We start from the raw sequence: 14,345 nt of genomic DNA, 5'->3' as shown, positions 1-14,345 counted from the left end.
TCTCTGGCCCCTGGCATTCTACTTACTGGAGCCCTCATTGCACCTACAGAATCTGATACACAACTTTGTCTTCTCTACCATAAAACCAAATGTTGCTGGTCACAAGTGCTTAATTTGAGCCAGTGGTTTCCTGTGTCCGGCCCCAGCACTCTATTGTCAAGACCGGCTCTTATCACAGCCTGTCACACGGTGGCGCTGTTTGTCTAATTTTCTGAGGAGCACAACAAAAATTGTTTAATAACTAAATATAGTTCCAAATCACTAATAACTGCCACCCAAAGCTGCAAGAATAGCTCGGGCGGCACATATTAAGTCATTATTAATGTATATTAAAAGTCTGAATTGTCTCACTTGTATGAGTCGGATGGGTAGACGATGGTACTGCCATTGGCAGCACTAGTGGGGGCAATGGGTGATGCAGACTGCAGTGCCCTTCTGAAAAGGGACTGGCACTTGTTTTTTTTTACAAATTAAGTACTACTAGTCACGCCTAGGAAATTGCTCACTGGCAAAAAGGCTCCCACATTATCTCACTCCACAAGTCACTCTTCGAAGAGCACAGCACCTCCATAACTCATAACTAATACATTTTTGTGCTCACCGCCCCTTCAAACATTCACTCAATTTCATTCTATTTTCTTCATTAAATAACTCCTGAATTTTCTGAATTTGGCTCACATTTTTATTCTTGTCTTTAGTTTTTTGGGCTGGAGTTCTGACAAGGAAGTTTTGCATTGACTCGCAGCTCACATTTAAAGATTTCAGTTGTTTCCCAGCGTCATTCGATCAGCTTTGCTTAGATGTCAGCACGGTTGTGTGCATTGCTCTGAGGGTTGGCTTTGCCACCTGTCCTCTTCTTGTAAGTTAAGTTTGAGTTGTCCAATGCCAAAGGATGGTGCTGCAAAGCAATTCAAATCTGCATGCATGACATGGGTGCACACATGTGTATATTACATGTGTTGGACTGGATCCTCATAGTCTTTCAGGAACTCTAATAGATCAATTCTCTTTATTGTACTGAATGCCAGAGTTTGCTGAGAGGAGAGCCTACACATCCTTAGATTTTGATGTTTGCCCTAAACCTGATTCACATCTCCACTTTGGAACCATGAGCCAACCTCTGATTGGCTGCGCTTCTTCGAGTCTTGAGTATTCCCTGGACAGATAACCATTAGCTGTGGGACAGGGAGATGCAATCTCAGGACCGTTCACTCACAGGATGATTTCTGCTGGCAGTTGTGCCTATGGACTCCAGATTTAAGGAATCTGGTCCCTGTTCTGGGAGTGGAATGGCATCCTGGTGGTTTAGGGACGGAATTCCGACTTGCGCCAATCAGTGACGAGTGCTTCTGTGAAGAAACGGGGTACAGGGTGTAGAGATTCCCATCATCTGTGCTCTGTGTGGAGAACATATTTGGAATATAGACCTGATTCAGTTCTCTTTTCCATTCAGTCATGGTGCCATCTCTTTGATGATCAAATACGCATCATTTAGAAGGCAGTTAATGCCCACGCAGTGGGGTCTTGAGCGAGAGAGTGATTATAAATGTATCTAGCCGGCATACAACATCTCAAATCATCTCTGAGCTCCTCTTGAGACATCATCGGGCAGAAAGTCACCTGTAGGTTGAACAAGAGAGATCTGACCCTTGTCCATTCAATCATTGCTTCCAAGATGTGGGAGATCACATGGAGGCTGACAGCACTTTCCAAAATTAAATGTTTAGGCAAAGAGGAAGCAATTCACTCCAATGACATATTAACATATTAATGCCCATTCTAGCTTGCGAAGATATGTATCACAACTATTTGGAAAAAGATAGCTGTAGCATACAATATATAATTCCTTTTATGTTGACATTCATTTATCAAAGTAGGGAGCTAGCTTCCTTTTTTGTATAAAATGTATTTGTCGATATTGATAAGGTCAAGTTAAACCTTTACTCAAATATGTTTAATAAATGTCATATCATGTGGAAAAAAGTACAAATATTGTTGGCGCCTTATTAGTTGATTTGCCTGTAGACACCTGTTTATTTTTTACTTTGAATAATCTTGGCTTCCTTGGTGTGGTTGGCGGCGTTCAGAGATTTGGTCATGGCATTCACTCACAGGTCAGTTTTTGGAAAACAGTCATGCTGATGACTCAACTTCTAGGACAAATTGGAATTCACAGGTTCCTGCCCTTGCATCCAATCGCAGGGGTTGCAAATAAAGACCTGTCTAATTAATATTTACTAGACAGGTCATGATGCGACCCTCAACGTCTGAAGATTTTACAATGAGAACTAATAGTACATCGGTTGCATTGTAAAATTATAGACTAGTCACAAAAAATGGGTGCAAAATTTGCGACCATTTATTGACAGCAGTATTTTAGTCCTGTCAGGGAACAGGCCTCCTCTAGGGAGAGAAATAAAATTTGGACTATTTATTGGGACAGTTCCATAAAGGATAACACTGGATAAATGAAGATTTCAGACAAGAGGAAAGGCATCTCCTACAAGCCGTAGAGGGCAGCGCAGCTCAAGTCCTTTCATTCCTCTGTAAACCTATTTAGGGATCACTTTTAAGAGTGTTTTTTTAAATCATCGCCACAATCCTGATCCCCACGACGGCTCAGGATCGTGCCTAATATCAAATCTCATCCACATGAGAGCCATCTCCTTGGAGAGGCGACTTGTACGGGTGAACATAAATATTAGATACCACTCTAGAAGATTTAGGACTTTTCATCCCAATGATGATGGTTGACAATGATGATGGTTGACAATTGACGTTCCAGACGATTCCAGAGGATAAATCTTTACTAACATTCGTCAATATTGTTGGTACTTCACTACCACTTACACTATTGCATGCATCTTGACTATGCTAGAGGAATACATTAAAAGTATTGATCCAGTTTCATTTCAGCAAGGGGTAGTATTGGAGCGTGGTGCCAAAGTTATCAGTGTCATTGTTATCAGTGTCATAAATTCAAGGATTTCCAGTGGTGTAGAATATTGTATCTTCTCCTGTTAACCCACTGATCCTAAATATTAGGAATACACACTCTCCATAAGGGGGCCTGGAAGATTCCAAGAAGTGATCTGATCCAGATCAGCCTTAGCTCATGGTCTCAGTTTGTGGTGGACCATCTTACTCACTGATTCCATACCCTTGTGGAGGAATATTTAATATTTTCTATGAGTTAGACTAAATGAAAGATGGCGCCTGGTCAGAAAGAACATTACTCCACCTGCACTGAGACCAGTTGGCTGTCGAATGATGATGTGATGAGGTGAGGAAACTAGTTGAGGAACAGTTACACAAATGAGTGGGAAGCACTGGTATAAAAGGTGGGTCCCTGGGATGGGACCGGTCCTGGAGGAAGGCATGTGGGACAGAGAAGCAGGAGAGTTAAGTACTTGTACTCAGTGGAGTAACATAGTTCCCCATACCCCTGCGGTGCGGGGGGTGACCCCCAGGGGGCCCAACTCAGCAAAACCAGCAGGTAGTGGGCCGAGGAAGGCCCCCCCTCCATGTAATTGCAGGGGGGCCCTCAGCTTTCGTTAAACCACTGCTTGTAACCACACAAGTAGATGTGCTAAGTATCTGGGAATACACGCGTAGGACATGTAAATAAATAGTCAACCACATTATAAAAGAACTTTCATACCAATGGATGTATAGCTATATTTTTTAGCCAGTTCCCTGACCTGCTAGACACAGATCACAGCAGCACGAGCTATACCTACCAAGCTACATTCCTTATTCACATAACGTTGGCATTTTAGCTCACTATAGATTCAGATTTAGATGCAGACAGAAGCAGATCTCTACACGGTGGATCAATGCAGCCCAATCTGGGATGTGTACTTCCTCTCAATAAAGCTCTCTGATGCAATAGGCAGTGAACACAAAGGATTCTCACCAGCGGTGAGGCTACCGTGCCACCAAAACCCAGGACCAAAGGTTATATTAGTTGGAAAGCCAGATTGTGAGGGGTTGTGGGGGGGTCGACAAAGCCTATTGGTGACCCTGGAAACATCTCTGTCCCAGGCCTGTGGGTCTCTGGCTTTGGGCCATTTGTGGTGCAAATGATCGGGTCTTGGGAACCATTTGCAATATGGGAATGGTGACCTAACATATAGATAGGGAAACCGGATAGTCCCTCCTTGGGTGTGCCCTGTACACTCATGCACCCTCTGTGATAGAAACTAGCTAAACGAGTAACAACCAAGTATTAGATCTCTCTTCACATAACCTGTTCGTTATTAAACATTTTTGGCAGCAGTTTCCAAAATTTATTTTTTAGACCAAAGAGGACGCTTACTCACTCCAGCGACATATTAAAATATAAATGCCAATTCTAGCTTGCTAAGACTCGTATCACAATTATTTGGAACTAGATAGCAGTAGAATATCATATATAAATCCATTCCTATTGACTTTAATTTATCAATGTAATGAACTTGCTTCCAATTTTTTATAAAATATATTTGTTGATATTGATAAGGGCAAGTTAAAACTTTCCTCCAAAACGTTTAATAAAGGGCCTATTATGTGAAAAGAAAAATAATCATTTTTGGTGCCTTATTAAGTTGTTTTGCCTTGTAGGCACATGATCGTTTTTGACTGCGAATGTTCTTGGCCCCCTTCGTGTGGTTGGCAGCGTTCAGAGTTCGTCATGGCACTCACTCACTCACATGCCAGTTTTGGGAAAACGGAGACATGCTGACGAGTGAAGTTGTAAAACAACTGGCATTCACAGGATCCTGTCTTTGCAGCCAATCACAGGGGGTCGCAAATAGCAGCCTGTGTAATTAATATTTTTCTGGAGGGGTCATGGTGCGACCCTCAACGTCTGAAGATTTTACCATGAGAACTCATAGTACATAGGCTGCATTGCAAAATTAGGGACTGGTCACAAAAACTGGTGCTTAATTTTCAACAACTTATTAGGAGCTGTATTTTAAGTGCATTAGGCCCTATGAATAATGCCAGATGTAGAGATTGGCAGAAGGGGCCAGGCTGGACTCTAGTGAGATGTGTCTAAACAGACAGGAGCTGCTGATGGTCCAGTCCAGAGGGTCTGCTATTCTGGTGGGAGGAGCATCAGAGCAGGATGAGACCACTGCCACCTACTGGCCAAGCTTTAAGTTACTTCTATGCATTGAGGAGCAGAGAGCACCAGAGCCCCAAGTCAATAAGGAAATACATTTGAGTGCTGCAGAAGTGAATGTCTGCAAAATCGCTGACATTGGTTTGCACCTGAAGGGACATTGATGCTCACTCACAACCTATGTGGGAGAAGCTTGCACTGCAGAGATGTCTTTCATGCTGCAGTGACCTCAGCCCTCCCACGTGGAGGAACGCTGCACTCACAGTGACATGCGTAGAAGTGAACCTGCAGTTTTAACCTCTTCTGTGTGCTGAAGAATGCAATCTGTTTGAAGCAAGAGGGGAAGGAGACATGGGACAGAGGCAGAGAGATCAGTAAAGGCACTTCACCCCTTGATGTATGTTGGCAGCCTGGAACACACCCTACATATGTTTAAAACAACCCACTATTGATTCTGATTGAAGATTTCTTCTGTTTATTTGTGTTTTAAGACAAGTTAAGTTTAGTACGATGTGGCAGCACCGACACACATTCCACTTACATATCTACACCAAAGACCTTTCTCAAGGCAGAAAGTGCAGCAACTAAAGTGATGCAGTGGCGACTATGCAGTCAAAGGCTGCGCTCTGTTTACCGTGTTATTATGATGTTGTCAGTCAGATGAATTCCTGCATCAGAAGTTTAACCTTGTTGGTCCCATGCCAAGGTTTAGGCAGTGCTTAATTTGCAAATAACAAGGTGGCGGTGCTCAAAGCCCTCCTCTTAAACACCACGCTACTGCAAGTATATGTGGGAACACTGAATACTGAGGCAGCCTAATCCTGAAGCCATCTCTTCATTCCATTTACAGCCACTCCCTGCCCTTCAGCTCACTTTTGCAGCTTTCTGCTCTCTCCCATTATGACGCTTTCTCGTTTTTCTCTTCCTCCGTCTTTCCCATATGTGTCTTTTGCCCGCAGCAAATGCTTGGGGGCGGAGAATGAGCGCCGGCCCTGAACAATAAGCGCCGGTGCTCAGCACCGGAAACAACAAGCACAAATTAAGCACTGGTTTTAGGACGTCCACGTATAAAACCACTGCCCTGGTTAATGACAACCCCGGATATCTGGCATTGCTGCAGCCTGTATGTCTAGTGCTAGAGAGCTCTTGTCCAGCTGGACATCCAGATAAACTTTGTAGAAACAACTCCACACGGTAGTACCAAGAACCGAGAAGAAAGTACTCCATATTGCTGAAAAGAAGGACCCGTCTCTCACACTACCCTTGGAGTCTGGAAAAATAAAATGCACATTTTAAGCTTTGATGTTGCATCACGTAGTTCTAGTCCAATGTATTTCACTTGAACCTTGGCCATCATTTCCATGTGAAAAGTCTTCGGCACACTTTGAAATCTGTGGCGACCCTTTAATTAGAGTCAGAGAAGTGGGTGTGTTCCAATAGCTCTGGTCAGTGATTCCCCACTCGGTCCCCATAGAAACAAACACACAGCTGTGAGTCACTGACTCACGTGTGGCTGGGATGAAACCACACAATAAACAGATTTAAAGAAATGGAATAGCAGCATTGAAGACATCTCAGGCTTCTCTAAATCCTGCATGTCAAAGGATAAACTTTGCAAACTAGGAATTTTTGGGACAGTTCCAAAACATTTTTCTATGCTAAAAACATTTTACAAACTTATAACGAGATAGTAAGTGAGTGGAAATAATTGTTTAATGACATAATAATGGATTATGTTTAAACCACTTGAAAATGGGCACTAAGGAAGTGGAAGAATACTGAGGTTTTCGAAGAGAGTTAAAACAAGAAAAAAGAGGGATTGTGTTACTCTTGTTAAAACTGAAGACATATTTTTATATCTGGAGTCATGGTATGGGATGTGTCAGATTTATCCCTTATAGATCGAGACAAAATAGAGACAGTCCACTGGCTGAGAAGTACAATTATATATTATGTTTGCATTTACAGTGCAACAAAGTTGAGCAATTGTTACAAAATGGTCTGTTTCAAGGCCCTTTATAGACATATTGACTTTCTCCACATTGCTATATTTTTGCAAAACCTGGATGCAGTATTACATTTTACTTTGTCACTCTTATTTACTGCTCTAAGAAACAGGAACTAACCAAGGAGCAGTGTGCGAATGAAACTGCCCCCAAAGTCAATGCTGCTTTGGAAGAGGAGGACTTAACAACAGAGCAGCACTTAGTGGAGGCTCTCTGCAGGTGTGAACTTTTTATCTTCTGTTAACTACACACCCTTACTTTGTGAAGGACTCTGTCAACTCCGTGTTATATTAAAACAAAATATCAAAATAAATACTTGCATAAATAAATGAATAAAAAAAATATAAAAAATAAAAAGAGAAAATAATCTTTTTTTATTATGTATGTTAGGAATCCTAGGAGACGAGGATCATGCATATAGATATATATTTAGGAAAAGGAGGGATGAGATATTGGAAAGAGCTATTATCCATTCTACAGAGGTAAACAGCACAACAGTCAATACATTTGTCAATGGGTACGTGTTCCTAGACATTGACGTTTCATTGGTCATTTGGAAGGGATGGCTCAAACATGCCTTGCACCCACAGTGTAGCTAGAGGATTGGGCAGGATGGATTAGTGGACCTCACTTTATATAGCTCCAAGAGGTGATGGGTGGCAATGAACACATTCTAATACACATTGAAATGTATTAACCAAAATGGAGTTTAAAGAGAAAAAACTAAAGTATGGATAAAACATTATTCCTGGGTCCCAAAATCGTGACCATCTGTAGTGGGACAGTTGACAGTGTAGAAGCTTCTTTTACAGGGCCTTTTCAGGTGGTACAGATTACGGGCCAGAGTTAGAACTTGGCGGACAGGTTACTCCGTCATAACGGTGACGGATGCCCCGTTTGCCGAAATCTAAATCTCATTGGATTTAGATTTTTGTGGACGGGCTATCCTTCACCGTTGTAACAAAGTGACCTGTCAGCCGAACTCTAAATCAGTCCCTCAGGGCCTCATTATGAGCCTGGCCACGGTCGGACCACCGGCACGGGCAGTTTTCGGCCGCCAGGTGGTCTGGCGGTGCCGGCGCTGCCCTGGCGATTATGACCCCTCTCTCTGCCGGCGTTCAAATAGCGGTTTAATCAGTGCACCGGACGCACAACAGCATTGCCATGGGCCGTATTACGAGCTGGCGTCAATGTTGTTGTGTGTTTCCCGCTGGGCCAGTGGGAAACTCATAATAGGGCCAGCGGGAAGGAGACCACATTGGCGGTCTCCTGACCTGCGGGAGTTTGGCAGGCGGGCTTTTCCGCCCACCAAGCTCCTAATGAGGGCCTAAGTCTGTGTTAGAAACGTAACAGCATAACATTGCATCTTTAGACTGACCCTCACGATACAGCATTGTGCAGGCAGGAGGAAGAGTACAGCAAGGTGGCAGGGAAACAAGAGCTTCATCTGTAATCAGAAATGGAAAACTCACTAGCCTGAAATAGTTGCCCTGTAAGTGGCTTGTAGATGGTGCAGATGTCTGAGAATAGGGGCAAAACCTTCACCTTACTTTCTCCACCTATTTTATTTCTGTAGTTTTAAAAACATAGTAGATGAGATGGAAATGGCAAGGTGCAGTAAAGTACATTGCCAAAACCAGAGATGGAGAACTTGGTGACCATCATCAGCTAGGACAGTACCTGCATCACATGTGTGCCAATAATATGCCAAAGCTTTGAAAGAGTATGAGTCCTGAGAGTTTGAGTGATGGGTCGAAGACAGTCTTAGGCATCTGAGTTACAAACCAATAAGTGAACTGCAATCCTCTTTGTAAAAAAAATATTCACCTCAGTTAACATCAGCTCTGGCCTAGGAAACTGTCCTCCCATTCATAAAATGGATCCAGCCCTTGCTGCTCTGATTATCTTTATCACAGTGAGATCATTTTAGAGCACTTGGATAACTTAATTTGGTTTGGAGCGCTAAATACATGAGGATCACATTTGGACAAATGACGCATGATGATGATGAGGTGCCAAGTGGAGAAACCATGGCGACAGCGCTTTGTTCAATAACATTTTGGCTGCAAGGTTTGAGGGACATTGGGAATGTACTTCTTTCCACTTGAATCTGTTTTCCATGAATTAAGGAATTAGTTTATTGTCGAGATAAAGAGTGTTATCAATTTTTTGAATTTGGTCTCAAATTCTAATATGGAAGGCTGCTTTCAATTACAATAGAACGCTAATGTGTTCGAGGTGGATGATGTGTTCTTGTGGTTACTATAAACATTTAAAATGTTATCCATTGTTTTTGGCTCTGTTAATTAACACATGCTAGTGGCTCAGTTCAAAGAATACCTATCAATAATCCTTATTATGGGTTTAACATGTTTGTGTATCTCAGTCAAGAGCTAACTTCAACCAGCCTCTGTTCATTGTGCGATCAATTCCCTTTTACCCATCTGTAAACCATTCATGTGTGATCATTCTGGTGGCTTTAGGATTTTGCACAAGATCAGAAGCCAGGATATCTCAATATCATACTTCAAGTTGGTACATGCATTCCTCTTCCTTTCTCAGAGACGCAGGATTGTATGACAGCCGACGCAAAACACTTCTTCAGAGGTACCTGTTGGGACACGTAGTTAAAGAGTTTGTGATTTTGGTCTAGTGACAGATTGAATAGATCAGAATTGGAATACTGATTCTTCACCATAGGAAATTTTGCAGGGTGTGGTTTCATAGTTGCAGTCAGTAACAGACAATGTCCTCTCGCTGTTCATCCCACGCGATCTCTAACATGGCATAAGGGACTGACTCAACCCTGCAGGATTCTAATACCATCACTCTGTGTATAGAAAACTGAACAGCTACATATCTGATCCAATGAATGGCGATTTTTAACATTTCCGTGTTTTGCGCCATTTTATCTACAGGGCAGGATTGGTGTGTGACCTCAGCCATGTTTGAATCCCTTGACAAATTTGCTCAAGAAATGGAAATTTACCACCATTGATCACTTGTTATGCTTTTATTCAAATGATGTACACTTACCCATAAGAGTTTGTGCTGTTTTGGGCAGCTGTTGGGGGTCAGTGGCTGATGGTGGGACAGACGGTCTACCCGGCTGTCTGGCAGGCATAAGTGTTTCTGGGTAGGGTGCTACTGTCAGTGGGTGGCAGGTTTGTGAACTACTTGTGGTCTTTGAAGTGGAAGAGTGCATGAAGTGTAACTAATTCACAACATACATCAAACCCCATTTTATTAATTGATGAGAACCTTCCTGTGTTGTTGCTCCACCTGGGATATTTAGAACAGAATTTAAATAAATTTTGAAGATAATGTTTCTGGAAAATGATTTGTCATCAAGGGCTGCTAGGATATGCTTTTCAATCCTTGATGGAAAAATAACTATTTAGATATAAGCAGAATCTCAGCAACAGTGAAAAATAAAATAGTTGAAGCGAGCCTGGACTTCACAGCAGAGTTGCACCATCCTTAGCGAAAGTGGTCTTTCTTGGTCATGTTGTCTGTGGTTTGTTCTTATACAATACCTTTCCTGCCTCAAGGTTCTAAGTTGTAACCTTGTCTCTCTTCTCCTTTCAGGTTGTTTCGATCTGTGCGCCTCCGGTCAGCTCTGAGCTGGTAAGCATCACTTCTCTACCTTTCTCCTGAAAGTGTCAGTTCTGGTGTGATAAACTTGAGATGATAGAAGTGAGGTCTAAAGACACCGTATAATGCTATATATTAAATAGGATAAGCAAATATTATTCAATCTTGCTGCAAAAGTGTAGTTTTCTATATTTTCATATTTATATCAAATAACCTTCTCAAGCATTGAGTATTATTGTGCTCTACAAAGAGAATAACGAAGGAAAATGTGTTTCATAACAGTAACAAACAAGGAAAAACTCTACAGGAAGCGTGAAATTGAGTGTGTCTGTTTGATTCCTACCTGCAACAATTCCAAGACATAGGACATTAAACGAGCTTTGTTAACGCACCGTAACTGGAACTTTAAAGACCTCCTCTGAACAGTGCTCTGAGAGCACCTTGTCCTCTCCCTGTGAATGCACTGGAGTACTTAACTACAAATAGTTCTGTCAGAGCACCTCCAGCCTGACAAGGGGTGTTCAAAGATGTCTTCTGAAATGTGTTTTTTTACCTCAACAAGTGCATTTCTTTAGTAGGAAAATCCACATTACCTTTAAATATTTTGCACTCAAATGTAATTTGTGTGTGAGTAATGAGTCACTCGCAGGAAAACGCTAACAAAGGTATGGACCACGTACTTGCGAGTAACTAGGGGCATCTAGGACTCATGACAAACACATTCACGGACTGTATAATATGTGATTTAATTAACAAATTAAGAATATGCAAAAATCAACATACATTTTTTAATTTCAATAGAAGGCTGAAGCCTTTCAACACGTGGCGTTATTTGTAAAATAAGCAATATACTGAGCTCTAGCATATCACTTTGTGCTTTGATCATCATATATGCTCTGTTTTTGTCTGTGCATACCAGTGCTTCGACTGAGGTCACCAGCCGTCCACGCTCCCTGCACATTCACTGCTCCCACAAAAGCAGTAGATACTAACTTAAATTGTAGCCTTCAATTTCAAATTCTTTCACATTTGCACTGAGCTTTTAAAAATGTTCAGTTTTACATTTTGCTCTTTATGTACATATAATTTATTAATAGTTTATGATTTACGTTTCTTGACAGTTGTGTGCTCTCTGACTGTGTGTTTTAGAACCTTAGAGGGTCTCTGGACCCCAGGTGAAGGTCATGCTAGGGCATTGCACAGAGCACTCACAGAGGACTTCCATCACAACTTTTGAATAGTATACAAAACTCCTTAAAAACTGACATTTTGTACACTGGTATATGGGCGATCTCTCAACTTGATGTGAAACAATATTTTCAAGTACAACAAAAGTACAAAACAGCTTTGTGAGTGCGCCTCCACGACAGGACGTCACAGCTCGTGCGCCTTCCTCGCACTATCGTTTTTCAGTGCGCCTCTTCTGCTATGGGTAGCTTGTGCATGCCCCACCCTCACCTCAAGCTACACCTCTGTGCCTATTGGCAGCCATATGTCTTGGAGTCAGTGTAGCTGAGGAAGTGATGAAGTGAGAGAATCAAGATATTGATATCAGCTCCTTGAGACCCTCACAAGTGAGTAGTGCGCTTTACAAATTCCTGATTGATTGATTGATTAAAAAGTGATGGATTAAGTGCCCTGAAAACTGAATTAATTCCCAACTATGCATGCTTTGCACACTGGCTGGCATTGCTCAGAAAGGGTATTCACAAGTGAGAAGATAGTTTAGACTCAAACCCATTCCATCGTTGATCTCTGAGATGAAACTGACAACTGAGCTGGCAATTATGTACTGTTGTTGGTGGTGTATGTTACCCAAGATAAGGAACCAGGTAGGTATAGCCTATGTAGCAAGGAACAGAGAACGTGATGTTGGCATCATCAGCATTTGGGGCTCTGGGCATAGAAGCTGGACTGGAGGACCAGCACAGACAAAGCACCAGTAACTTGCTATACATGAGAGGAAGGGTGTCCCATGTTTATAAGCATCTCAAGGGATGTTTTGTGGCAAGCCGATAAAAAATATTGTCTTGCTTGATCCATGGTTTGCTATTTGTGTCTTTGTTCGTCTTCGGGTACATCTATGCTACTAAGGCCCTCATTACAAGCTGGGGTATTTCACCTGGTCTGATAACTTTGGGGGAAATACTGCATCTTGCAATTCCACTGGTGTCAAGGCCTGGAATTATCAGCTGCGTAAAATCCAGAGCTGATAATTCCAGGTCTGAAGCCACCAGAGCTTTTGAGTTGCCACAGGGCTGTGGGTAGCAACATTACCCAGTCCTACCTTCCCCGGCAGAATTCTGGAGGCAGCAGACAACGCCCTCCCAGGCAGGCCAATGAATGTTCTCCACACCCGCCCCAGCACCTCCCACGGCCCTCCTGCTGATACTTTTCGTCTAATCAGGGCAGGCAGAAAATGTCAGTGCTTTTAGATTAGAATCTTGGAAAACCATATGACAAACAACCATGTATTTCTGGGTCCATGTGGTTATCTCCGGGATAAAAACATTGTAGTTAGTGGAATTTCTGCGTGAAGTACAGGCAGGAATCATAAATGAGGACTAACAATATAGACTATGGTCCTCAAATTATGAGTTTGGCGGTCTTCAGACCTCCAGACCCACGGTAGCGATCGGACCGCCGCGGTCGTGGCGGTCCGACTGTCACATTATGACTATGGCAAAGCTGCCATAGTCCGACCGTCAACACTGCCAGGCTGCTGCCAGCTGGCAACCTGGCAGTCCTGGCGGTTGTAAACGGCCAGGGCAGCACTGCAAGCAGTGCTCCTGTGGGGATTACGAGTCCCCATACACCGCCAAGGAAAGGCTGGCAGAAAAGGGGCTGCGGGGGGCCCCTGGGTGCCCCTGCACTGCCCATGCAGTTGGCATGGGCAGTGCAGGGGCCCCCGTGCACAGCCCCGTCGCGCATTCCACTGCCTGAATTACAGGCAGTGTAATGGACGACGGGTACTGCTGCACACGCCGCACTGCCACGTTGGCGCCGGCTCCATTAGGAGTCAGTGTCAATGTTAAGGCCCTGTTCACCGCAGGGCCGGCGGGAGCAAACGCTGTTGCGGTGTACTCTTAATAGGGCCAGGGGTGTCCAGGCCACACAGGCGGCCTGATGGAGGAACGAGTTTGGTGGGCGGCCTCTGCCACCTGCTAAACTCATAATGAGGCCCTGTGGTTGTAGTGTCTTCCATAAGTAGGATTGGTCCTTACTCCTTCAGTAATGCTTCTTATAATGTCCTTTGACTAATGTTAGTTTGAGTCATGTCGGCTGGAGGTAAATAAACCAATGGCAGTTTTCACACTGATCTCTGGAGCGAACACGCAACCCAATGAACTGTCTTGTAAATTGTGTTGTTTCCAACCACCCTGCTGAAGCTGCTAGCTATGGTCACTAGAGAGAGTGAGCCAGTATCACTGAGGGCTGTGAAACTAGGGTGTGGGGCATCTTGTGAAATAACATATTCACCTTGGCCCCAGACGCAGCTCCACCCTAGTTCCTGTCAGTTCTGTGTCCAGTGGGTGTGGTTGCACACAACCAATGTCCTTTCCCCATTGTTACTTTTTCCCCAAAAATCAATTTTTTACTGTTTTGTCCAAATACATCATTGTGATTTTTGGATGACC

At 43.2% G+C, this 14,345-nt stretch overlaps 1 protein-coding gene across 10 annotated transcripts in view; it reads left to right on the top strand.

Annotated features, from left to right (window-relative positions):
- Positions 1 to 14,345, top strand: part of TNS1 (tensin 1) — a 1,530,885-nt gene that overhangs the window by 1,109,657 nt on the left and 406,883 nt on the right. For all 10 annotated transcript variants that reach the window (XM_069227070.1, XM_069227066.1, XM_069227068.1 and 7 more), the window contains one exon: positions 10,702 to 10,740. In XM_069227070.1, coding sequence (XP_069083171.1) covers positions 10,702 to 10,740 — 39 coding nt within the window. The remainder of the gene's footprint in view (positions 1 to 10,701; positions 10,741 to 14,345) is intronic.

Source organism: Pleurodeles waltl, chromosome 3_2, assembly GCF_031143425.1.
Source record: "Pleurodeles waltl isolate 20211129_DDA chromosome 3_2, aPleWal1.hap1.20221129, whole genome shotgun sequence".
NCBI classification, from domain to species: Eukaryota; Metazoa; Chordata; class Amphibia; order Caudata; family Salamandridae; genus Pleurodeles; species Pleurodeles waltl.
The sequence above is the reverse complement of the archived record's forward strand: the minus strand, read 5'-3'. Positions and strand labels throughout refer to the sequence as shown.